The 26,982-nt window shown below is 55.9% G+C and overlaps 2 protein-coding genes across 2 annotated transcripts; both read left to right on the forward strand.

The window, feature by feature from the left end:
* Positions 1 to 86: 86 nt before the first annotated feature.
* On the forward strand, positions 87 to 7,501 carry VOLCADRAFT_93239 (uncharacterized protein; the record flags this gene model as incomplete). The annotated part of the gene is made up of 9 exons (XM_002952474.1): positions 87 to 326; positions 626 to 757; positions 1,367 to 1,447; positions 2,416 to 2,517; positions 5,120 to 5,198; positions 6,125 to 6,240; positions 6,615 to 6,707; positions 6,848 to 6,951; positions 7,303 to 7,501. 9 exons carry the CDS (start codon positions 87 to 89, stop codon positions 7,499 to 7,501), a joined length of 1,146 nt encoding a protein of 381 aa, XP_002952520.1.
* A 1,328-nt stretch (positions 7,502 to 8,829) lies between these two features.
* On the forward strand, positions 8,830 to 9,996 carry VOLCADRAFT_93240 (uncharacterized protein; the record flags this gene model as incomplete). Its single annotated transcript, XM_002952475.1, has 1 exon — positions 8,830 to 9,996. The coding sequence occupies one exon, from the start codon at positions 8,830 to 8,832 to the stop codon at positions 9,994 to 9,996; it is 1,167 nt and encodes a 388-aa protein (XP_002952521.1).
* Between the last annotated feature and the right edge of the window lie 16,986 nt (positions 9,997 to 26,982).

Raw genomic sequence — 26,982 nt, forward strand, 5'->3', positions numbered from 1 at the left:
GAAGCTGGCCTTAACTCTTCTCGCATGCAATTAGACCAACGGAGAATTAATGAGCAATTTTCATCAACATTCTTTATCTCACCAAAATGTTTTGTCGCGAAGCTATGGGTTCTACTTTGCGTTCGTTGGCTGGCCGCCATCGCTTGCTCGCCGTCCACCTCTCAACATCAACGCCGGCTACAGTAGTCGCACAACCGCACGGTTTCCGAGTTTACCTTCAACAGCAATCCAGGCGCTCGTGCGTTGAAGTAGCTGCTGCCAAGGGGGACCGACCGAGCACAAGCGGCCGCAGCGCAACAAACGAGTCCCGACCCCGACTGGCAAAGGTACGGTCCACTCCCAATCCTCCCCAAAATTCCGCTCCGCCCCTTCCTCCTACTTCCTCTGCTCGCTTTCCTCAACAAACCCAAATGCCCCAAGTGCGCTCAGGGGGAAGGTCCCTGCTTTTCGTCGGACAGGTATCGCCAGCGACGCAGCTCACACATCATACACGCACACCAATGCTTTTGCTTTCCTTGCACGCCGACCTCGTCCCCAGGTATCTCTCTATCCCATCCTTTCTTCATTCGCTCGTTTTCCCACCCACCCGCCCTGGGCTGCCCCCCGCGCCTGCGGGGGCTCTCAGGTACTAGCAGCGTGTGGAGTGGCTTCCCGACGCGCCTGCGAGGAGCTCATTTCGGAGGGCCGAGTACGTGTCAACGGCCGAGTGGTTTCGGAGCAAGGAACCACCATTGACCCCACAACGGATCGAGTGGAGGTATTACAACAGCAGCAGCAGCAGCAACAACAACAACAACAACAACAAGAGCAACGGCAGCAGCAACAGAAGCAGCAGCAGCAGCAGAAGATGACAACGATGAGGAGGTCGGACACAACCACCTCCAGCACCAGCAATGCACCGCAAACTGCACAGACTGCCAGAGCCGCGGGTAGTGGTGGCGGTGGTGCCGGCAAGGTGGCCGCTGCGGGGTGGCGCCAGGTTCCCGTACGCTTCTTTTTGGAGGCGGATAGCTTGTACTACTTCGCTGTTAATAAACCCAAAGTGAGGGTTATTATGGGGGTGATGGGTGGGGAGGGGTGGGGCTGGGAGGTGCGGGTGAATGATATGCGAGAAACTCCAGAACGTGTGTGTATGTGTGTGTTACACCACCACCACCTTCCTGTGTTTTGTTCCCACCCGCCCGAGGTGAGCCCTGTGAGGGGCCCTCACCCCCCCCTGGAGCTCTGGGGGCCTGGAGGCAAGGTCTAGGGCCAGCAGCTGCAGCAGGGTCTAGGGCTGCGTGTGTACGAAATGGGGAGAAAGACGCAAAGACGGAAACGCTGTCTAGACTACTACCCTACACCTCTCGTCTGCCCCCACCTTCAGCTGCTGGTCAAATACAGTGTCAACCTCCACCGCGGCCATCGCGTCCGCCGTCATAATCTGATCTATCCGGAACCCGACAAGGTTTCTACATCTATGATAAAGTTGTAAAGTCCTAAAGTAAATGTTCACTTCATCTTGTCAAATTTAAAACCCGTGGGGGAAAGGGAGGGAAGGAAAGAGAGGGGCAACGAAAGCGCATCGGGCCCTGCGGGGGCTCCCGCTGAACTGTGTAGCGTTAGGGCGCTTGTATACGAGTGTGTGTGCGTGTGTGTGCTTGTACCCGTATTTCATTGATGGGGTGGTGAAAGACGGGTGGTCGTGGAGTGGGGTGGGGTGGGGTGGGTGTGGAGAGGGTGTGCAGGTAAAGTGCTGAAGCTGTGTAGTAGTTGTAGTGATGGCAGGGAGGGCACGGTGGTGGCACTGACGGCGGCTGCACCACCACCACGGCAGTGGGTCAACGGCGCTGTAGTGGTAATGACGATATGGACTCCGGGTGGGCGCTGGGTGGCCAGGGCAAAATACACACGATTACCACTGTACTGCTAATACTATACTGCTACTACTGCGAAAAAGAACCTAACGCCCTCTGGAAGGGGGAGGGGTTCCTGCCACCAACAACAACAACCCGCGTACGGCACACGCCGACGGCTAGCGGTCGGGTATGTACGAGTACGGCAACTAGAGTCATTTCCGTACGAGTGAACAAAGAAGTGAAGCTTGGATTCAAAGAAGCAGTAGCAGCAGTCGCAGCACCTTGATGGGTGTCGTGATGTGGTGGCCGAAAGGGAGGTGGTAATTCAGGGGATTGTGACCAGGCAGTGGCAGGCAGGCGACAGGCAGAGGGGGCACGTGCACACGAGCCGGTCCTAGGTTGCGTGTATCCGTGACTGGTGTGTGTGTGTGTGTGTGAATCTCCCCTCCCTTCCTTCTCCCCTTTCCTCCCTTCCTAGTTTGAACGTCAGCGGTCGACATTTCGCAAAGCGGATGTAACCTCCTTCCCCCCCTCCCCCTTTTCTCTCCCTCCCCCTTCTCCCATCTTCCCCCCCCAGGGCTACATATGCTCCAGCAGTGATGTGAGTGGTCGGGGGAAGCTGGCTGTGCAGCTGCTGAACCCCTGGCTGGAGCAGTGGCGCAGGAACAGCAAAGACACGGTAAGGTGGGCTTGGGGGGGCCCGGGGTAGGGGTGATGAGGGGGGAACAAGTGGGGAGAGGGAAGGGGTGAGGAATGAAAAGGTAGACACGGTTTGGGAGGAGGGGAGATGGAGGGGGGGTGAGGAATGAGGCGGGGTGGGGTAGGGGGCGGGCGGGATCGCAGACCGGAGCATCAACGAGGAGGAGGAGAATGGAGGGGGAGGAGGGTTTAGGGTTTCGGAGCGGCATGGAGTGTAAGTGGAGGGGCAGTGCAGGGAGTGTGTATTGGCGGGGAGGAACAGTTGAACGGTTTGGGGGTGCTTGGAGAGCAGGAAGGGAAGGGGGAAGGGAGGGGGTGAAGGGGAGGGGGCAGAAGGGGATTCCGCCCTTGAGGAGGAGTGGGGGAGGAGAAGGGCGGAAAGGGGACGAATGGTACGGCACTTGGCGGATGATGCTATGATAGGCGACACGGGATGTTGGTCGCCAGTCGTTCGTCTTACCTCCACCTCCCCCGGTGATATTCAGGGTTTGGGAAGGGGGAACGTTAACGACGGAGGGGGGGGGAGGGGGGGAAAGACGAACCACACGCGATTGAAGCTGCTGCCAGGGCAAGATAGTAGCAACCGAAAGAACTGACCGAAAGGCGTCCGTGGCGACTGTGACGACTGTAACCTCGGGATGACGACTGTAACCTCGGGATGAAGAATTGACGTAGATGTTGGAAGTCCTACCTACCTAAGCCGCCAGAAATATTATAGCCAAACCGTAAACTAGTAGCTGTAGAAAAAGTAGTGAAGGCGGCGAGAAAAAAATGTGCTGACGTAAAAGTGGCGTAAAGTTGCTGGCCAGGAGAGAAAGCTGCATTGCTGATACTGAAAGGCTGTCGGTATGCAAGTGCTCCTCCCAACCCCCCAAAAAAACTAGAACGCGCGACTGACCCGACCGACCCAAACTAAACTATTCCGGCTAGCCTACCGACGCCACCGCGAAATACCAAAGAAGCTCGAACCACCTTATGGACTCACCTGGCCAGGCAGCAGGAGCAGCGGATAAAGGCACATGCAAGGCAGAGAGGTGGGGGAGTTGTGAGCAGCGAAAGAAAAATACGAAAACGCATGCAAATGCTGCTGAAAAGGAGTATTAAACTAGCTGATCGGGGAAGCTGGAAACGAGAAGCCCTAAAGAACCTATAAGAAAACGGAAGAAAACGCAGGAACTAAAAAACAATAGCAAGAGGCGGCGCAGGACGACACAGAAGGTGTCGTACGAGATGACCTAATGACGCATTGGACGGGATGACGCATTGGACGGGATGACGCATTGGACGGCGTGTACGCCGGCAGAATGCAAAGAAGGGGGTTGGAAAGAACGCAAACGCGAACGTTCTTTCCAACGCAAAAAAACCAAGCCCAAGGGAGGAGAGGGAGTTGGTAGGAAGAGAAGCGCAAGTGCGCAGGCCGGGGCCACCCGTGGCTCCCGCCAACCTGCGCGCACTAGGGGCATGTGCATGCAGCCCCGTAGTGCCTAATACGTGGGGAGGGGAGGGGAGGACGTCAGGTTTGGGGGGTTTGAGGCGGGAGTGGGAGATTGGTAGCGGGAAGTGGAGGGGTTCGGCGTGAAAGGGAGCGGGAACTGGGTTGGGAGAAAAAGGGGAAGGTGGGTGGTGGGAAGCGGAGGGATTCGGGAGAAGGAGCTGGAGATGGGGGAGGTGGCAAAGGAGGGAATTTAGGTATGGGAGGCAGGAGCTGGAGGTGGGTAAAGGGAAGAGGTGTGCTGATAGCGACAAGCGCGCAATACGGAGCAGGTAGAGCTAGTGCGAGAGAAGTGGGCAGTAAGGCGCGCGAGGGGAAAAACAACGTAGACAACTCCGTAAACAGGGACGGGATCACGGAGAAGAGGGGACGAGGGCATCGCGCACAGCAAAGCGGTGATAGAAAAGAAAGGAAAAGGCAACTCCCCTGCCATCGACATGGGGGGAAGGGGGGGAAAGGGAGGGGGGAAGGGAGGGGGGAAGGGAGGGGGGAAGGGAGGGGGGGGAGGGAGGGAGGTGTAAGAAAGAGGAAGGGTGTGTGCGGCATGGGTTGATAACTGCTCGGCTGCGTACTCTGGTCCTCAGTGTCGCACGGTTGCCGTACGTACGAGCAGTTTTCGGGCTCCGTTGCAACTACATAATACATTTAAAACTGCGCGTCGAAGAGCAATCTGGTAAACTTTGAGCAGACCCCTGGGATATTGGGATTCGGGGAAGGGCAGGCGGCGGGAAGGCAGGGCTTAGCAGCAATTAAATTCACAAAGTCGCACCACTTTTTTCTCTCACGACCACATCTTACAACACCCCAGTGTACCCCTCCCACTCCACCAACACCGGGCTTCAACCCTCCACACACACACATACATACATACACACATACATACATACACACATACATACATACATACATACATACATACATACATACATACATACATACATACATACATACATACATACATACATACATACATACATACATACATATATACATACATACACACATACAGTCTTCACCAGCACTTTCTTCTACTCGGCTCTGATCATGAAAACACGTCTTTCCCGTACATTCCCCTCTTCCTGTCGTACAGAAACGACTGCCCCCGCGTTTCTTCACTGTGGGGCGCCTGGACGTGGCATCAAGCGGCCTGATCTTCATTACTAACGACGGTGCGATATTTGTATGGTTTTTATGTACGGTCACGATGTACGGTATCCGTGGTACCCTGCGCCTCTTGACGCACCTCCACCCCCCCGGCTCTACCCCCTTCAGAACCCGGCAACATGCACACAGCTCTCATTTCCCGCCCTTCTTCGTCTCCCAACCCCCAACCCCCCCGCCGCGCATGCAGTCGACATTTGGGCCTTATTTCCCCCCTCGCCCCTTCCTACCCTCTGGACGTGTCGGCAGTTGTTTGTTTGTTCCTTGCATCGCCATATGAAGATATGGCCCCATACATACATACATACATACATACATACATACATACATACATACATACATACATACGCGGTAACGCGCGACCATTGCCCCCGGGAGATCCCGGGATCGATACCCGTTAGGGTCAAAAGACCTTCCGATGGTGGAAGGCATTGCGCCCCTGGTTGATGGACGGTGGTGACCTGGGATGAAGTTAACCTGCGAGCCGACCAGGAATGGAGTTGGGCCGCTGTCGACCCGGCAGATTCCGTTGGATGCTGGTGGTGGGTGCGGAACCTGAGCGATCCACTGAGAAGTTGACTAGGGTGACTGGATGAGGGTGCCCCGAAATACCGGGGAAGGCAGGGTTTCGCAGGGTAGCTGCCGCAGGGTGAAGATACACCCCCCTGTTTCACACATCATACATACACTGCAGCGCCATCCCCGGATGGAGGGGCTGCGGAGTGGCTGCGTAGATTGTTGGCAGTCTGAGTCGGGGTCAGGAGCACACAAGACTAACCGACTTGTGCTGTGTGCTCCCGACCCTTGCGCTGTGTTTCGGCTTCGGCCCCCGGCTCTCGCGGCCCACAGTGTAATCTAAGTCATACATACATACAGACAGACAGACAGACATACGTACATACATACATACACTCCAACTCCCCCCTGTCCACAGGTCATTGGGCCAACCGGGTCATCCACCCCTCCTCCGGTCTGACCAAGGAGTATGTGGTGGGGCTGGGGAGGGACGCGAGCAGACCGCAGCTGCAAGCACTGGCAGCGGGGACGGAGGTGCGCGTGTGCGGCGTGTGGGCGGCATATGGGTGTGTTTTGAATATGTGCGTGGAGGGGAGAATGTGTGTATGTATATATATGTATGTATATATACGTGGGTTATGCAAGGAAAAACAAAAAGGTGGGGTCAACGTGCGTTCAAAGCACCTTCCAATGCCGTACGTACGAGTCCAAAGCAAAATGGCCGCAATCTTGATTTGAAAAATATCAGATACAGATTTGTTAAAGTGGTGTCGTATTCTCAAGTACAGTCGTCCTCGGTGTCCTAATTTGCATCGTTGCGTACAATAGCTGTTGACGCCAATTAAGTGTCGTACTACTTGTAGCCTCGTAAACAGAGTGATGCAACTTGTACGATGTACGACATGCAGGTCGCGGGTACGTTTGTTTCCCCTGTGGAGGTGGAGGTCCTGGGCGACTCGCGGAGGTTGAGGATTGTTGTGCAGGAGGGCAAGAAACACGAGGTGAGTCTGTCTGTCTGTCTGTCTGTCTGTATGAATGAATGTATATATGTATGTACGTATGTATGCCATCACTATCACAACCCTCTCTTCCTCCCCTTTCCCCCTTCTCCCCCTCCACCCCCCCTCCCCCGCAACTACAGGTTCGCGAGTTGGTCAAGGCGGCGGGTCTGGAGCTGACCTCCCTGAAGAGGGTCCGCATCGGCGGGTTCCGCCTGCCCCGGGACCTGGGGATTGGCGGGTTCAGGTGGGGGATGGGGGGGTGGGGTGTGTGTGTGTGTGCGGGGGGGGGGGGAGGGGGTAGTGTCCCCCGGGCCGACAGTGAGGAGCCCTCGAGGGCCCTTTCTGCGCCTCCCGGAGATGGATAGACTGAGAACAGTGAAAGGACAGTCCGCCTGTCCGTTGCGAGAAGTGAAAGGGCGGGGGCGTCCACAGTCGCATTGCGGTCTCGCATATCCGAGTCCGTCACCACGTTTTCCAGGTTCTACACGGCCCCCTCCGGCCCCCTCTGCTAATCTACCCCCCTACCCGGCGCTAAGTTCCCCTACATTCCGCAAACCGCGGTCTTGGCGGTGGATGTTGATCTCGGTTGTGGCAGGGAGCTCAAGCCCTCAGATCTCCGTACAGTGACCGACCTCGCGGCGCAGGAGGCCGCCTCCGCCAGCGGGGAGACGCGGCAGGCGGTGCAGCGGCAGGCGGCGGCGCAGAGGGCGGCAGCGGCGGCGGCTTCCGTACCGCGAGCTCTGAGGGGAATGGGGGAGGAGGTTCTGGAAAGGCTGAGGAAGGCGAGGGAGTGACGAGGGAGGGGTGGGTGGGCGTAGGGTGTGTGGTAGCGGTGTGCATGGTTTGAAGGACGGAAGAATAGGTGGAGGTGGAGGAAGAGGGGGCCGGGACGATTGCGGGCGGGGAAATGGGGTGAAGGGTGAGGGGTGAAGGGTGGGGGGTGAGGGGTGAGGGGTGAGGGGTGAGGGGAGGGAGAGTTGGTAGTGTTTGGGGGTAGTCGGATCTCGAGGAGAGGATGAAGGGCGACCACCTGTTGACAGCTGCGTACGACTGTGTCGTACCTGTGTTTAGTAGTAGCTCACGATCTGGGCCTTTTCGAACTGCGTCACCGCCTCCACCTCCAGCGGTCGATAGCGATTGTTGATGATGGCGATCAGCCTGGCGTTAGGGGGGCGGGGAGGATGAGGTCGGGGATGTTGAGGGCGGGGAGGATGAGGAAGGTTCCGGAAGAGGACCTACAGCAGGAGATTGGCTTGGAAGAACGTGGACTCATAAAAACTTATAAGGTTGCATGTTACGTAACACCTCCTTCCTTACCTCCCACAGCCGCATTGCACATTGTCCGAATCGTGGGGTCGCAAGGCTGCCAAGAAACGTCCCTTTCGTGGATGTGGGTGGAGGAAGGAAAAGGGGGAGAGGAGGAATGTGTGTGTGATGGTGGGGTGATGGTGGATTAGGTTCTGCAGCTGTGGGGGTATCTGTTTCGGGGCTCGCAGGTGGAGGGGTTAGTGCTTCAGGTTGGGACGGGGGGAGAGGCGTTGGTGGGAGGAGGGGGGGAGGAGGGTGTTGGGAGGAAGGGGGGAAGGTGGGGGGCAGTGGAGTAAGGTCAGGCATTGACAATGTTGTGCAAGGGGCGGCAAAGAGGCTTTAGTGGGCTTGGGGATGGATTGGGTGAGGTTCGATGGCGGGTCTGTCACGCTGTTCAATCAGCGTTGACTCGTGCACGGGAACCTTATGTTCGCGTTAGTCGCGCGCGTCTGAGCCAACCTGTAGACTATTCGCTGCTTTTGTCACAAGAGCTTTTATGTGTAGCTTTTTATGTTTTAATGTCGAGGTTCTATGCAGCGTTCATCACGGAGCTGTTGTGATAAGGCAGCCACCGAACAGAAGACCGGGACACAAAAGGTGTCTTGCGAAAAAGTGACCTCAATTTTGAAAGCATGTTTTTGGACCTTGCATACAATATGCTGTTTATCATAAACGTGTTATTGAAGTCCAGCTCTTACGCCTTTGGATGTCTTGAGTAAATTGCGGGATGCTTTCCGGAAAGCCTCTTCAACACTACACCAGAAGGTGTCGAGGTTATTTAACTTTATACATGTAATGGGTTCAATCTGCCAGTATGCCACCGCGTCCTAAGGGGCACTCCGCAGTATCGGCTGTTTCGGGGCCGCATGGCGGGCAGGCCAGCATACGCAAAGCTTACGAGGCCCTCGGTGTGCAGCACTTTTACGCATCGCACGGATCCCATTACACCAATCCTCACGAGGCCCAGATATTTGCTGCCGTGGCACAACTACTTGATGCCATCCCCCCAGCTGTTTGGCTGGGGATGCATGACCTCGAGCCTGACGTAGCAGCCGATGACGATGACCAAGACGACAGCGACGATGAAGGTTGTCGCAATGCTGACAAGGCATACGGATTGGGAGGAGGATGGTTGGGGCCTGCGGCTGCTGGCGGTATGGCGATGGCTGTGGGCGTTCCCGAGGTGATGCCGCCTGTGCCGCTGAGAGTGCTGGATCTGGCATGTGGCTCCGGAGAGGCGACTGCCGCCATCACGGACTGGAACCAGCGGCACCCACTGACGGCAGCAGCGGCGCCGGCCGCTGTCACCGGCTTCCTACCACCCGGACAGCACAAGGGTCAGCAGCCCCACCAAGGTGTCCAAGGGCGCGGCCAGCGGCGTTCTCAATCGACGGCTGCGACCGTCCCCGTGCTGCTGCCGTACGATCTGCACATCACGGCCTGCGATCCATACACGGGCGCTGCATACGAACAGCGCACGGGCCGCGCCGCGCTCCGATGGTCCTTTGAGGACATCGCAGATGGCTGTTTGGCAGATTGGGAGCCAGCAGACATACAGACGGCCGCAGCGGTGGTGATGCCGCCGCCGTCGTCGTCGTCAGAGACTGCCCACTCTGGTGGCCACTCTGATTCCGTTGACCTGGTTGTTCCACCACCGCCGATATTGCTGTCACCACCACAGCGACTATCCCCCGGGGGACCCCATTTTGATCTAGTCGTCTGCTCCTTTGCACTGCACTTGTGCGATCCCAGCCGACTGTACGGTACCTGTACGGCATTGTCCTTGGCAGCCCGTTGGTTGGCGGTTCTGGCGCCTCACAAGCGGCCAGTGCTCGGTCCCGATCTTGGGTGGCGGTTGGTGGCGGTTAGGCGGGTGGAGCGTACCCACTTGCGGTTGTACAGGTCACTCAGGGTGGCGCACCCAGTGGTGGCGGAGACGGAGCCGGAGGCAGGATTGTCGGCTGCAGGACCGGCAGTTTAATGGGGCGGGCGGGCCCGGTTGCGGCGGGTGCTGGCTGACTATGGTATTTTCCCCGATGTCTGTGTCAGAGCAGTGGCGGGAGAGGAATGAGGCCAATGCCAGGCCAGGTGACGTGTTCTGAAGCTAATCGAGGGGGATAGAGACGGGGAAATACTAGTTGAGGCGGATGGGGGCAGCGAGGGGGATAGCTGGAGGAGCTGGGGACGGGTAGGGTGGGGGGCTGTGGAGGCAGGGCTGTGGCTGTGGCTTTGGTTCTGTTGGGTCCTAACAGGCAGGCGGTTCTAGTGTGTCCTTGAAGGTGGTGGTGGGGGACAGAGGGGGGAGCAAAAGGAGCACGGGAAGCAAGGAAGGGTGCGCTGCCATGGCGATGATGATGTGTGTATCTGTGTATGTGTGTACATTTTTGATGATCTTTGGAGCCCCGCGATTATGGCGGTACACGAATAACTTCATAAATACCGAAGCGAGCTCCGTAGTCCAGATTGGAGATTAAAGTCCTTCAGTGAACCTACACTCGTACATATCATACACCATCGTACACCAAGAGATAGCGAAATAACAATAGGAACTATATGTCAACTCTATTCGCAGCCGGAACATGACCGCGGCGTAGCTAGTAGCTGCACAGCCCACGTAATGGGCATCACGATGTCCGATTAACCTCTCATCAGCGCGCGCACCTCCAAGAACCGTACTGTAATCAGCCGTTCAGAGGTTGTGCGATACTAGCATTATCGCACAACCTCTTTCGCTGCTTTCCAGTTAGGCTTGCCAGGATTCGCCGTATGATCCCCACGTGCAGCTATCCGGACGGCGCATCGGCACGGACTTCGGTCTCGCTTTTCCTATGCCGTAAAGTCCCACCCCTGGGACACGGTCACAACTAGATTCTTTCTATCGCGCTTTATGAAAGACCCCAAAACAAACTAGCTCTTCCCAAACCACGGCATTCACAACGCTGCATAATAGCCGCCTTAACTTTTAGGACAGCCTTCTCACTCCAAGTATAGACCAAAAGATACACGACCTCATCAAGTTCGCGATGCACAAACAAACTGGGATCCGCACTTGACGCAACAAAGCCCTTAGACACCAGTCTTTGCATAAAGAATCACGCGACGCTTGACAATCATAGAAGGCCTTATGGAGAAGACAAGCAACGGCCGGGCCTCTCTCGAAGCCACGCGGTTGGCGAATGTAAATTTTCTCAAAGAAGAAGGTATGCACCACAATTGTCGAGTTATTGTTGACTTTTGGGGCCGCCTTCAGGGTTTCGCAGCTCTGGGAATTCCACGGAAAGGTTGGGATTCTGTTGGCGCACATCACCCCTTCTTGAGAATTATACCAGGCAAATTGCTATGCTGACGGGAGCGGTCACCGATGGACGGTTAGATATTGGGTGATTGTCTAATTTGTATATTAGTCTCTAATGCAGTGCACGGCCAGCTGGCCCGATGGCTCTACTCTTCGAGAGTCTGGAGCCCACTGTAACAACCACACACACACCACAATGCATGCGATGCGGCGACAAACGGGGCAGGTTCCCCCCCTCCCTGGATGCACAACGAAGTCCCCCGGATGAAAGCAGAATGTTGGCTGACCACATGCGAACAAAGGGAAAACGATGTCGGAGCAGCAGCAGCAGCAGCAGCAGCAGCAGCAAGAGTTAGTAAGTGTTGGAAGGTACGTGGTAGAGGAAGAAAGATTTTGGAGTGGGAATCAGCTGGGTACGGAAAAGATTCTGGAGCAAGGCAACGGAGTACAACAGAAAACCAAGAAAGTTGAAGAGCCTTGCTGCTTTTTGATCTTCGGAGGCGTGATGTGCCAAGCGTGGTGATGTTGTGAGGTGGTGATTGTGGTGTGGGTGCTAAGGCGGGCAGTAAGAGGAAGGGGCGCGGTTATGTTTCATAATGTGTGTGTCTCTGTATGTGCATATGTACATGTGTATGTATGTATGTATGTGAAAAGGGTTCGCGAATCTGGGAGGTACCGCATACACCGTCGATCTAGGTGAAGTGTGTACGGCAAGGTGTGTAGGACGAGTTGTGTAATGTATTTATATGAGTTTGAAGTTCCTCACAAATGGGGGGGAAAGGGCGCGACGACGTATAGATAGACCCATAGATGATGTACATCCTACATATGATGGCCAAGCCGCTTGGAGATGAGGTACTGTTCTGGTGGATTATCCTATAACGGACATGATATCGTTCAACACGACGTCACCACAAACCAGATCTGTTCATATTCGCAAGTAAGTAAATCCGCAGCCATGCGACCAGTCAAGCCACTTGAACCTGGGATCCCAGCAGGGAGCCACGGCCCATATTGAATGAAACTTATACACGTAAATTCCTTGAAGGCCGGCGGCATTATTCACAAAAGACATGCAGCAGTCCACCCTCAACGCCCCACAGTCACAAAGCCCGCCTGCAGGTGCAGGTAAGGTATTTGCCAAGCGGCTTGATGCACGGTGGGAGTGTCCGAATAACCTAGGTGACCCCCGCGTTCTTCCCCACCGGTGCCAAGGCTTGTCGCTAAATGAACTGGATGGGAGCGGCCCCGCCAAGGGGTGCGCGTCTCTATTGGCTGGGGCCAGTAATTTTTTTTCGTTTAGGGCGGGTCTCAATTTATTCCAACCTAAGTAACAAGTTGCTAGGGTCGTCGTAATTTATTCCTTAAGTGTGAGGCGCCAGACCCCCCCGATAAGTTACAACTCCCCTCATAGACCAAGTCTCACGCACTGCGTTGGCGCGTTTTTGGGCGGGGCCCCAGCGCGAAGCACCCAGGGGGGCCCCGACCTGTAGGATTGCCCATGTCCGTGTGTGCGTGTGTAACGGACCAAACATAATATCTCGCCCGGCTGAAACGCATTATAGGTACTATATAGCATTCTCCATCGCAAGGTATCTCGCCTGTAGCCAACAAAAATCGTATGAGCACAAACAACTTTGGCTGCCTCAATTGACCGAGGCCAAAGTCACATCAACGCCTCTCGGGCTAAATTTCATCTCAAAAAGGTGCCGTGTATCTCGTCATTGATTTCCGAGATGACAGCGTATGATAACTTGAACACCCAGCTTGTGTTACCATTTGCCCACACGGGCCTTCCGACTTGCCACCACCAAATTTGCTTTCATTTCTGCATGAAATTCACAAGCTGCTTGTTTGTACATTTACTTTGGCCAATGCATGGGGCCTCCGAAGAGTTGCAGCGTGCCGTGATGAAGCTTGTGGCAGTAGAGTGCTTTCCTGTAGCCGCGGGTGCTTCAAGACCTAAACATCACAGACAGCACACAGGTCAGCAACCGATGGGTGTGCCACGGAATAGTCCCGAAATCGCTCGAAAACACATTCGTTACGCAAACACTACCTCCCACCATGTTGACATTACCCATCAATTGTCACACTTGCCACCCACCGGCCTGTACGGCTGCAGGGGGGGCCCACCCTTTTTCCGGCTTCGAGGAAGCCGACACCCAACTTGTCGTTCGTGTGTGCACTCTTCGTGGACATGCGTAGATAGATCTGGCACTGTTTGTCAGCAGTAATAAAATCGACCAAGCAAAGGCCCAAAGCAAGCAAACGCATAGCAAATCACAGGCTGTCACCCGTCGCTGCAAACCACAGCAAACTAGGACTCTACCAGATCATCATGTACCGGCCCCTGCTGCTGCTGTCGGTTCTCTTTCTGCTTGATCTGCCATACACCGTCGCTCTGGCCCTTGCGGATGCGCTGTGTCTGAGCCCGCTTGGCACGGCGAGCGCTCGGGTTGGGCGCCTGGAATTCACTGTTGTTGTTGTCGAGCTGATTAGGCGATAGCTTGCGCTTATGCTGATTACACCCGCCATGGAGGGCAGGGGTAATGGCGCCCGTGTCATCGGTCGCCGCTGGCAGCAACACCATTGCGGATGCATTACCGACAACAGCACCGCCATCCCAAACGCCTTTATCAGGAAAATTTCCAGGCTTATGCTGTTTTGGCGTCTGTTCTACGTTCGACTCGTTGCCTTTTGCGTGTTTGGCTATATGAGGACCAGAGGGATGCAAAGATTAGGGATTGGGTTCGGGTACCGGTCAGGCAGGAATTAGGATTCGGAAAGAGGGGCAGGATTAGGATACAAAGTTGAGGCCAGGTTTAGGATGAGGACCCGAGTGTAGGATTAGGATTGCGACCCGGCCCCAGGATTAGGATTGGGACCCGGCCCCAGGATTAGGATAAATACCTATATCCAGGATTACGATTAGTACACTGGTATTGGATTAAGATTAGGGCACCGCAATGATTGGCAATTAGGATACTGCTATGTAGGAAGACTATCAAATCCAGCTACCGTTCAGACTGGGTTAGAAAATTGCTATGCCATGTCATACTAAGTGATGTCGCGTGTGATGTGTGCGCTCAAGCTCCTGATCACGGAAGCCATACGCTCCAGGAGCTCCAGTCATGCTTCTGACAGGCGTCTGCTGATCAGTAAAATTGCGATAAAACAATCTGCAAAATTTGACGAGGATGGTCAAGACACGAAGACGTATGGATGGCGTCCGCGCCTCCTCCGGAACCAACTGCACGACATTGAGGGACGCTTCCAAAGGCAGTCGCGTGGTATGCGTCCTTATAAAATATTAGTAGGTAAAATGTCGGAAACTTTATGAATAATTTTTCTACTATGCGCACGTGCTAATATTACTGGCTCAACATCATAGGTCGACATCGTGTTACGAGGCATGTCCTGCTTATTGGGTTGTACTTCATAGCTGCGAAAGCCCCTAGTATTTATGGCATTGAAGGTCTCTGCTTCGCTGCCAGTGTGGATGGTGATCCATTGGATCACCTCTCTCAGCTACTCCTTCCAAGGACGTGTTTGCTCTACCTGCTTGTTGTTAATTCTCGGGCTTCGGGCTTTGTATGAATGAGCCTGTTGTTATGCGCACATGTTAACATCTTTTGGCTCAATATCATAAGTAGACATCGTTTCACGAGGCATGTCCTGCTTATTGGGTTGTGCTTCATAGCTGTGAAAGCCCCTGGTATTTATGGCATGGAAGATCTCTGGCGCGCTGCAAGTGTGGATGGTGATCCATTGGATCACCTCTCTCAACGTGCATTTTATCTTCGACCGCCCTACAGTCGCATCTGCAGATGCTTGAATCAAGGTTTTTAGACGCAGTATCCCTGCTTAAACTCTTCGTATGGCACGATTCTGCAGAAATGGCCAGGATGCGCAGCTTCGTCAGCCTGCTTTTTATGTTTCAAGTTTTACTTCGTTTGATCATATACCCGCTGTAAAATTGCATTGTTTTTTTACGCACTTGCATTGCCATCGCCTCGCGCCTGTATGGCACTGTGTGTTTCCGTGTCACGGCACCCTTCTATTAGGATTGGGCCCCCCAGCCAAAATTAAGGTTTTACGGAATCAGTCACACGATAACAGCTCCACGATAGGGATTACGACACGACCAAGAGGATTAGGATTGGGACCCCAGCCTCAGAGTTAGGGTTGCGGTCCGGCCCCAGGATTAGGATTGGGACCCCCCCCAGGATTGGGATTGGGACCCGACCACAGGATTAGGATTAGAACCCCGAACCTAGGATATGGATTAGACCACCACTCTGGATTAGGGATTAGAAGTGGTCCACCCCCGTTGAGATTAGAGGATTGCTGACCGGTACCCACCCCCTGGATTAGAGGATTAGGACCACTTTGCACCCCTCTGTGAGGACCGGTCATACATTCTGCTATGCCGCGTTGACTCACGGGCTTGACCTCCTTACGGCCCCTCATATCTATTCTATGATTAAAAATATTAAGTTCTGCACACTATGGAGCAATCTGGCAGCGAATGGACGTTTTTGGCTGGAGGAATGAGAAAGTACGGGTCGGCCTTAATATGTTCCTTTTTTCCAATTACATTGATGCCCTAGACGTCGCACTTCCTGACGCCATGGCGGCCCATGACACCCCTAGCGTTGAAGGACGTCGAGTGCCCCTATCCCTCTATGCTGGTGACTTGAGCCTATTTGCGATGTCATTGAGACGGTTGATGAGCTTACTACGGGCACTGCGGGAGTGGTCAGAGGCTTTCGGTCTCACTGTCAACGTGCAAAAGTGTGAGTTATTGTTTTTTCACCCCAATGGTCAGGTTAGAAGGCAGGTCTATGCTCTCAGCGGATATAACCTGGTCACCATGCGCGTACTTGACGAGGGGCTACCGAAGTTCCGTCCGGTTACCTGGAAATCACGCGCCCCCTACCTGGGGCTGCACTTCGGACCAGACTCGGGTTTTGCGTCTTGCACGGATGAGCTGTTCTCGGCTGGCCAACGGGCCATGTTCACTCTGCGCAACAAGCTGTGCCGGCAGAGTCTGCTATCTAGTGTCGGCATGAAGTGCTTCAATGCGCAAGTGCATTCTGTCTTACCATATGGCTCGCAGGTGTGGGGGCCTGACCAGGTTCTCGTGATGCTGGGAAAGGGCTATCCGGCTAACGGGGCACCGCGATCTTGCTATTTCGATGTGGCCATACGAGACCGAATGGTCAAGCTCCAAATCCTTTTCATGAAACAATTGGTTGGGACTTCTGTACCACCCCTCCAGCTTTTGTTTCTGGAGCTAGGGCAGATGCCGCTACAGCTGCACTGGGCTGAATCCGTATTTCGCTTCTGGAATAGTTTGGTGGAGGACACTAGTAGCGTATACCACAGCGCCTTTCGTCAGGAAATTCGTTTGGCGTTAGTAACGAATTTGCAGTTTGATGGTTGGGGATCCAAAGTCATTCGTAACCTTAACCACCTAGAGCATGACTGGGGTGAGGAGGCAGTTGGGGGAGGCATTGATTGTTGCTTCCTGCCTGGGACATGTCCAGTGCTGCTCTCTATATTCTGGTTTAGAGCAAATTTTATTTTCCAAAAAATGACTTTTTAGCACAAAGTTGGTCGGCTATTTTTTTCGAAAGGAAGCCGCTTTCCCGGAGTTTGGTAGGTTTGCAGACTGTAATACGCTACATTCACATTAGAATTATTCAGCTTACAAAGCATAACAAAGTAGCGGCGCGGCATAAGAAGTACAAATCGCAATCTGCTGTATGGATCGTCTTCGTTAACAGGCTTTCCAAAGACAGAGTCCTCACCGCAAGGAAGTGTTTCCACAAATAAAGCTGAAATCCTCATTGCCTGACACGCCTGAAAATTTGGACATTTTGTGGACAAATCTTCAGCAGGCCGGTACATGACCTGTTGAGAACCAGCAGCTGCTGACCTGGTTGTCTAATAATGCACGGCTAGCTGGCCAGCTGGCTCTACTCCTCACACGAAGTCTGGGGCCCACTGTAACAACACCGCACACACACATACGTACACACATGCACACATACACACGTACACACGTAGACACGTACACACGTACACGCACACATACACATGCACACATACACACGTACGTACACACATACACACTTACATACACACGCACCGATGCCCCCGGAGGTTCCGGGATCGAGAACTGTTAGGGTTGAAAATCCTTCCGATGGTGGAAGGTAAAAGTGCCCCTAGTCGATGGACGGTGGCGACCTGGGATAAAGTTGACCTGCGAGCTGACTAGAAATGGAGTTGGTCCGCCATTGATCTGGCAGATTTCGTTGGGTGCCGGTGGTGGGTGCGGAATCCGAGCGATCCACTGAGAAGTTGGCTAGGGTGACCAGATGGAGGGTGCTCCGAAATACCGGGGAAGGCAGACCCTGCCTTCCCCGGGTAGAGGTCGCAGGGTGAAGATATGACCTACCTGTCCCACACATCTACGCACACTCACTGGACGAGCAAGTCGCCTCAACGAGCGAGTCACAGCTGCTGGGGAAAGGGAGCAGCTCCTTAAAGCTTAATCATTAATTATAAAAGCTTACACGCCCATCAATGCTCGTAGCAATCGGGTCGACTTGGGGGGGTGCAATAAATAAAAATCGGAATATTTAAAACGATTACTTTTAAATGGCCATAATATATCATTTAACGTTTTTCGTTTCGTTTACGTTTTACAAGCTTCAAGCTTGTACGGTCCAGACGAGCCAAAAGGCTCATGAACCGCCAAACTGGAAACAAGAACTTAAATAGGGGGGTCCTAGTGAAGCAGCTGCCCGCGTTTCTAAAGCCCGTATGGTGTTGGATAGGAAGGTGCCCAAGTACGTTTGCGAGGAACAGATTGGGGCCAGGTTGGAGAGGAAAGTGCAGTGGCATAATGGAATGTGAGATTAGTCGAAGCTGGTTACAGGGCGTTTGGCGCACGGCGCAATCTACATGCAGTCATGTCGTCGCGCGCGTATACAAGAACAACAGCAACAAGAACAAGAACAGCACCACAGCAACAGCGCGTGTACAGTACACGTTGCGTCGGTCCTTTGCTATGATGTAGGAACGAAGAATAAGGCCCCTGTCGCGCGTGGATGGCCATGCCAGAACAGGCAACACGATGGGTGAACTCGCACGCTACCAACTTGCACCCGAGCACGCGACGAGCGGACATAGAAAGGAGCGCAGCGGGCCCCCCCCCTTTCCCCCAACGCTCACGCAATAGACCATCCCAAGCGCTGCTGTACGTATGGGCAGCAGCCGCCGTTTTCACACGAGTTAAGGTCGGACATGTATGCACCGTGAATGAAACCCTAAGTGCGGCCGTGCCCAAATACAACAGCACTGCTCAACGTCCAGAAGGCTAGCGCTGAAATCGTCGGACCCTATCCGTCAAGCGTCAAGTGTCCAGTTGCTGTGTGGGCTATGCGAGCGCCCTTGCTGCCCATTGCTCGCTTGCGCCAGCTGCCGTCCCCCGTGCCCGCTTTCCAGCTGCCCGGCCATGTGGCCACAGGGTCCGTATCTGTCACGCCCCGCCCCTGCATGCCTCCACTTCCGCCCCGCCATCCCGCCAACCTCACATCCACCCTCCCGCCCTCCATGCCCGTGCAGCGTTCTTGTACAACGTGACGGCAGAGATACACGAGGGCGACATGCCTGACAAAACGCCCTTGCAAGGTTCTGAACGACTTTCGCGATTTTTATCTTTACCTAATTGTGCGTTTGTTATAATTATTTTCGTAAGAGTGTAACTTGACTTTAGTCGGAACAAGGTGCTGTATGCGCTGCGCTACAGAAAGCAGGCGTTTCACGAGCCCAGTCTTGCAAGCTACGACGTAGGCTTTCGGTGCTTTCAGTTACTGCAAAGCAGCCACGCAATAGTCCAGCCTGCATGTCGCGTGCGACTGTGGCGATCATGCCCACCTGCGCAACGCGCTGGCGCACCTCGTCCTTTTTCGCCAAGAAAATTTATATACACTTGTACACGCGCATTTTGTGAATCGTACGCGCGCATCCGCGCGGTAAAATTCGCGCCTGGCTTTTGGGGCGTCCTGTACGGATGTTTTATTCGGCACAGTACGACCGGACACATTTGTGCGAGGGGCTGCTTAAAAAGAAAAACGCCAATACCCAACAATAACAGATTGATTAATCTTCAACGTACTGCAACCTGCATCTTCTAATGTCGTCCAGGACGTGCGCTAACCCGCGTTGATCCTTGACGCCCATAATCTCGATCATGCGGTTCCCAGGAGTAACCCCCAGGTCCCAAAGCTTCAAACGGATATTCGCATACGCAGGACAATCTAGCAGCACATGACATTCATCCTCAACAGCTTGCCGGTTCCCACAGACCCGGCACCACCGGGCAGACCGTTCCCTACCGTGCGGTCGATTAACCGCCAAAGGCCAAACACACATCCTGAAACGCATCAGCGTGACGTGCTGTTTTGGCGAGATATAGCCGCTGCCATTCTTGGGCAAACCCATCCAATGCTTATAGCGACACATCTTTACCCCTGGTTGCCTATTATCTGAAACAAACAAAGCTGGATCCACTGTCAACCGCTCACTTTCCCAGTCATCATCAAATCGGCTCCGAAGTTCACAGATCAACTGGCCTACATCTAGTGAACGTGTCGCCAGAGAATCAACTTTGACCTCAATGTCGCCTGAGTCGTCCACACCCGTCCGCACGTTATGACCCATCAACTCAAGGATCTTCAGGACTTTCGCTCCCCATCCATCATACGTCATGCCAGATGATAATGCTAACCGCAGTTCCTCCCGAAAGCAATGGTGGTACACAGAACCTTTTGCCTCAACCAATCTGTTCCAAAAACGAAAAATCAGGTTTGCCCAATGCAATTGCAAAGGGTATTGACCCAACTCTCTGAATAGTAGTCGATTTGTTGGTAAGCCAGCACCACTCAACTGCTTCAGGAAGTTCTTCTGCAGTTCCACCATCCTGTCCTGCAGTGCAATCTCAAAGTAACACGATCGTGGTTCCTGGCTGCTAGGGTAACCGCGCTCCAGGATGTCCAGAACCCTTAACGGGCCCCAAACCTGTACCCTGTACGACAGAATAGACAAAACCTGGGCATCAAACGCTTTCACCGCAACAGCTGGGACAAAAAGCCCTTGTCGCTTAAGCTTACTAACCAGCGAGAAGAGCGCCTTCTGGCCTGATGCAAACAACTCATCTGTGCACGATTCGAAAGTTGTACCCGGTCCATAATGCAGGCCCAAATATCGTGCGCGCTCCTTCCAAGGTAAACTCTTGAGCGCGTGTCCCGTAGCCTCCTTCACAATCATGGTAACAAGCCCGTACGAACCCAAAACGTGCATAGCCTTGCGTGCCTCCAGGTCCCGATGAAAATACAATACCTCACACTTTCCCACATTTACTCTCATGCCAAAAGCTTCGCACCATTCCTTTAGCGCACGCAACAATGCCATAAATCGCCTGTGCGACCCAGCAAAGAGACTAAGGTCGTCAGCATACAACAGCAATGCATGTTGATTAAGTGCTCGTCCTGTAGTGTAGTACGGCAAGTGCGGCGCGGGAGGAGCAGACCGGAATTGGCCAGAGGACAGTGACTGATACGGTAGTGCGTTACAAAGATTAGCTGGGAACAAAGCGCTGAATCCAGACAACGCTAGTTCGCCAGTCAACCGTGCAAGCAAGCGCAAGTCAGAACGTCGTCTGTTGGGGATTTTGAATTGTTTAAATAGTGATTTACTTTGTATTCGGGACCCAGCTCAATAGTAAAGTAGATAAGGCGATTCGACGTTGCTGGCATATCGGTCGCCAGTAACAGCGAAGTGATGGCAGAGCGCGAGCAATCGCGCGGCGGAGGCCAAGAAGGCTTGGAGGACATCCTCCAACAGCGAGACGAAGGAGGACACCAGAATGGCGGACCACCTAGTTACCCGGAGGGGGCCGATGCGGTGAGTAACAGACGCCAGCTATTGCTCCGCGCGGTCAGACTGTAGGCACAGCCAGCCGCCGCAAGTTCTGTTATATCAAAGGCATGGGAGAGACCGGACCCAGTATTTAAAATAGCGGGAAAGGGATGCGCCGCCGCTGTTGTTTGACCAGGCTGGATTAGAAGCTACGGGTCAGGCTTAGCTTATGAAGAACACGAATCTGTAGACCGCGAGTGGCCGACTCAGAGTATTAGTGCTCGTGAGGTTGGGTCCGTTTCCGGTGGATGGCGCCGCGGCAGAGGGGTAGTTGCTTTGAGATGGCGCAGCGGGGTCTGTTATCCCAACGGGTCCCTGTCCTGAAAGCAGCCAAAAGTCCGCAATAGCGCCTAGGCAGGGGTACGCCCACTGGGGGCCACGCCCGGGGAAAAGAGGCACCTAGTCGTCGGCTTCACACTTCGGCAGGAGCAAATGCCCAACCTATAGTAACCATAGCCTGTAGGATTTTTCCGAAGGAGGTCTCGTGAAGGGCCGAGCTACCGTGTGGAGCTGCATTCTATCCGGAAGGCCAGCCCCAGCGGGTATGCTGTCGCGCGGCGAAGCACCCAGGCTGATTTGCCTTGGGCCGGCAGGTTTAGGTCGCATGCATCCGGAAGGCCAGCCCCAGCGGGTATGCTGTCGCGCAGCGAAGCACCCAGGCTGATTTGCCTTGGGCCGGCAGGTTTAGGTCGCATGCATCCGGAAGGCCAGCCCCAGCGGGTATGCTGTCGCGCAGCGAAGCACCCAGGCTGATTTGCCTTGGGCCGGCAGGTTTAGGTCGCATGCATCCGGAAGGCCAGCCCCAGCGGGTATGCTGTCGCGCAGCGAAGCACCCAGGCTGATTTGCCTTGGGCCGGCAGGTTTAGGTCGCATGCATCCGGAAGGCCAGCCCCAGCGGGTATGCTGTCGCGCAGCGAAGCACCCAGGCTGATTTGCCTTGGGCCGGCAGGTTTGGGTGCATGTATCCGGAAGGCCAGCCCCAGCGGGTATGCTGTCGCGCAGCGAAGCACCCAGGCTGATTTGCCTTGGGCCGGCAGGTTTAGTCGCATGCATCCGGAAGGCCAGCCCCAGCGGGTATGCTGTCGCGCAGCGAAGCACCCAGGCTGATTTGCCTTGGGCCGGCAGGTTTGGGCGCATGCATCCGGAAGGCCAGCCCCAGCGGGTATGCTGTCGCGCAGCGAAGCACCCAGGCTGATTTGCCTTGGGCCGGCAGGTTTAGTCGCATGCATCCGGAAGGCCAGCCCCAGCGGGTATGCTGTCGCGCAGCGAAGCACCCAGGCTGATTTGCCTTGGGCCGGCAGGTTTGGGCGCATGCATCCGGAAGGCCAGCCCCAGCGGGTACGCTCTCGCGCGGCGAAGCACCCCGGCTGAGTTGCCTTGGGCCGGAAAGGGACGAGGAAGGCTCAGAGGAGGGACAGGAAGAGTCGTCAGACAGCGACGACGCCCGCAAAGAAGCTTCATCGGCGAAGGCGAATAGGCGAAGCAAGGGTAAGCGGCTCCGTACGCGAGGACTTGGAGTCTTGGCCCCATCCCCAAAGCGCGTGGCGGTGACGCGGCTACCGCTGCATGGACCGGTACGAGTGAGGCCGCCGTCAGAGGCGCGGAATGACATTGCCGGGGAGGGAGTACCACGGGACTCAAGGCAGGGCCAGGGAGACCCGGAGCGTGAAGATAGGCGGAGCGCGGCGCGGTTTATCAGGCGGTACGGCATGGAAGGCTGGATGCAACTGCTGCGCGAAGAACTCCAGGAAGAGGGAGAGGGGAGCAGCAGCAGCAGTTGGGCGAGGGGCCGAACGTGGGGCCTCGAGGAAAGCAGCCCAACAACGCGGGGGCAGCAACAATGCACCAGGTGGCCGCTGCTGGCCCGGTAGGGCAGCCAGCGTTTTACAGCGTGGTCACAGAAAAGGACGTCCAGGAGGCTCACAGCCGCCGTAAGGAGGCACTTAGGGCCGCTCGGAAGGCGCTGAATCTCGAGGAGGCGGACCGCGTCCCCAACGCCCAGCTGTGGGCGACCGTCATGACCCAGGCTGGGGCCATGACGGAAGGCCCATGCGGGCTGCGGGTGGTGAAATCCGCGGTATCGGCGATGCTGGAGCAGGCGGAAGAGGCGGTTGTAGACGCTTTGGCCAATGTGGGCCCAGGGCTGGTCACTGAGCTGCGTGCGTGCTTTAGTAATGCAATAGAGCCGCATCGTCGCGGAGTGCTTAAGTTTATAGGTCAGCAGGCCAAGCAGGCCTCGAAGGAGCGCTTTGTAGGGCAGGTTACGGGACACCTGGTACAGTGGGGCTGGGTGGAGACGAGTCTGGCGACGTTGAAGATGCGGGCTCGTGATGCACGGCTGCACTGGTTGGAGGCGGCACTCCAGGCCGTGAACGTGAGCACGCCGACGTTTCTGGAGATGAAGCAGCGCGCCTGGCCGGCCGTGATCCTGTTGATGCGCGCGGCCCAGAGAATCCACGATGGTCATGACAGGATGGCGGAGAATATCCTGAAGCACGGGGGAGGGGATGGTGGCGACCGCAAGCTGTTGTGGGGCCCCGGCGCAGCAGGGGAAGGGCGGCCGCCGGGGGCCCCCGGCCGCCCAGAGCAGAGGACCGCGGGTTGGGGACAAGTGGGTGGGGGCTTTCAGGCCCCCCCTCGGGACGCGGGGCTGGGAGCGCCTCACGCTGGGGGCCGCGGAGTGCAGCGCCTGGGCCCACCTGCTAGCGTGGTGGCAGCGGTCAATCAGGAGCTAGACCGGCGGGGATTCCAGGGTGTGGGCGCTGAGTCAATCTCGGAGATTGCGTACCGAGGCAACGTGGATGGAAGCAAACTCTGCATTAGCCACGCGTGGAACGGGCGCTGTGCCCGGGCACAGACGGGGCAGCCCTGCCGGTTTAAACACCCGGCAACGGAGGCAGAGCAAGTGACTCAGCTGGTGGACGCCCTGGTTAGCCGCAATGAAGCGATGCGCAAGGTATAAGTTGTAGTCAGGGGCGCGGGAAACAAGACAATCGGCGGGAAGATAGCTGCTGGTGGGTCGGTTCTGTCGGTGGCGGCTGGAATAAAGCCCGTCGCCGTCCAGGTGTTGGACGGGCGGCTTGTGACTGCCTTCCAGGACTGGGGACAGCGGTGAGGATCTGGTTACGGTAGGGGGCAGCTCTGCCTTTTTGGACACCTAAGTGTAAGCTCAAAGACCATCGTATCTTGTTTCCCGCCCCCACCGGTTATTATTTGGCTTATAGGAGACCCAAGCCCAGAGGCCTATGCTAACCAGGTCGACTGAGAGCACGCAGGGAACGTCAAGGGATGATGACAGGACACCAGACGTGGGTTACCCGGCAGACACTCAGGATGGCGACGGAAGGGATCCGACCGAGTTGGTGTCGTTGGAAGATGACCCTTGCGAAGACGACCAGTGGGTGAGTGACCAGCCGACAGGGCGGAAACCCAGAGGCGTCGGACTAGCACCGGCCCGGGAAGGGAGTGTCCACAACGCCGCGGGCAGGGAAGCACTCCAGCTGCTACAGGAAGCCTGGCAGAGGTTACAGCGACTGGGTCAGCAGGATGCGGTAGATCCGCGGGATGAACAGGAGTTTCTCGAAGAGGTCGTCCGTTTGCTCCCTGACCCCGAAGACTTCCAACCCGGAAGGATACGGCTACATGTTGCAGTGTGGCGAGCGTTCTTTCAGGCAGCTAACGAAGGCCGGCCCCTAACGGACAAACAGAAACAGTGGCTAGAATACCTGCGGGGCGGGATCCAGCTGGAGTGGGTGGCGTGCGACTACCCAGGGCAAGAACTAGCCCCGGAGCGGGGGCGCAAGCTAGCTATAGTGCGTGAAATGCTGCGGGTCGTGGCGCCGGATTGCGACCTAGACTTTATGATGGCGGGTGACCGGCCGCGGGCCGTGCAGTTTCCTAACCATCGCAGCGCGACTCAGTACCATGAGTTTGTTACAGCCGAATTGAGAAAGGCCCTGGACCGAGGAGTGATACGGGAATGGCCAGCCGACACGCCTCCCCCCACGGTAGTTAATGGCTTGCGGGTGGTGGAAAAAGACGGCAAGCTGCGACTCTGTATTAACCCGATGTACATTAACTGTTTCTTGAGGTACCGGCCTGTGAAGTACGAACGACTGGCAGATGTACCTAGCTACCTCCTACCGGAAGATTGGCTGTACACCACGGACCACAAGAGCGGGTACTGGCAGCTATCACTCCACGAACGGGAGCACACTTATCTGGCTATGCGGTGGCGGGGGCAGACGCTCTTTTGGCCACACCTGCCGTTCGGCCTGGCGCCGGCCTGCCACTTGTACACAAGCATGAAGCTCGAGGTTTTCCGGCCTTTACGGCAGCTAGGGGTCCGCATGTCTTTCCTGATAGACGACCAGATGGGTGCCGCGGGGTCGAAGGCCGCCGCACAGTTCCAGTGTGGGGCGGTGGTACGGCTGCTGGCAGCCCTGGGCTTCACCCTCAGTCTGTCCAAGTGCCAGCTGATCCCCAGAAGGCGAGTCCGTTTCTTGGGAATGGAGGTGGATGCGGAGGCGCAAGCATTCAGAGTACCGGACGACAAGCTAGCTAGATTCCGTGCGCTGCTTACACAGCTCGAAGGCGAGCGGCTAACGGCGCGGCAGGTGGCGCAGGTGGCCGGCAAAATCATCGCCATGACGCCCGCCGTCACCACGGCACCTCTGTATGCGCGGATGGTGTGGCGCGTAGCCCGGGGTGTGGCGTGGGACGAAGAGGTTTGGGACTCGGCGGAGGTGTTACGCCAGGCAGGCTTGTTCATGGAGCTGCTGGGCAGGCGCAACGGGACAGCCACTTGGCGGAAAGGACCAGCCCTACGACTGACGACGGAGCTAGTCGGGGACGCCTCGGACAGGGCCTTCGCAGCCTTCTTACCTGGGGAAGAACTGGGTGCCAACAGCCGCATGCTCGTGCCCTTCAAAGCCCAGGAAACCCAGCGGCTGCAGCGGAATGACTTTAGCAGCACAGAAAGAGAACTGCGGGCGCTGCGGTACAGCTTGCACTGGTTGCGAGAGCAGGCACCAAACCTGTTGTACGGCCGGACGGTGCAATACCAGACGGACAGCCAACCGGCGGAATTCTGCATGGTTGGAAGGAAAGGCAACGCCGCTTGCCTGCCCATAGTGGCGGAGATCCACCGCCTCTGCGCCGATACGGACACAGATATTTCAGTGGTGTGGTACCCACGCAGCCGGGAGCAGCAACAGCAGGCAGACGCGCTCAGCAAATACGAAGATGGATCACAGTGGATGCTGAACCCGACCGTCTACGCCAAGCTGTGGGAGCACCCCTGCGTTCACGGCCGCAGCCCGTCCCTGGACGTTTTCGCGGACGCGCACACCACGAAGGTGCCAGGTAGTTTCTTTGCGGCCAACTGGTGCCCGGGAGTCAAAGGAGTAGACGCTTTCGCCCAGGATTGGGGTTCACCGGGGTGGGGACGCCGGGACGGAGGGGAAACTGTTCGGCCCCTGCTGTACATTAACCCCCCGTTCAGTGCCGTGGCAAGAGTGCTGCGCAAGGTGGCGGAGGAGCGGCCCGATTGTGTACTGATCCTCCCGGTCTGGCCACGCGCATGGGTGGCTATCCTAAGGACGCTGCCCATCAGAGCACAGATGACCCTGGCCCACAGGGAGCTCTTCATCCCTGGACCACAAGTGCCCAACGCCGCAA

This window comes from Volvox carteri (genome assembly GCF_000143455.1).
Source record: "Volvox carteri f. nagariensis unplaced genomic scaffold VOLCAscaffold_30, whole genome shotgun sequence".
Classification (NCBI taxonomy): Eukaryota; Viridiplantae; Chlorophyta; class Chlorophyceae; order Chlamydomonadales; family Volvocaceae; genus Volvox; species Volvox carteri.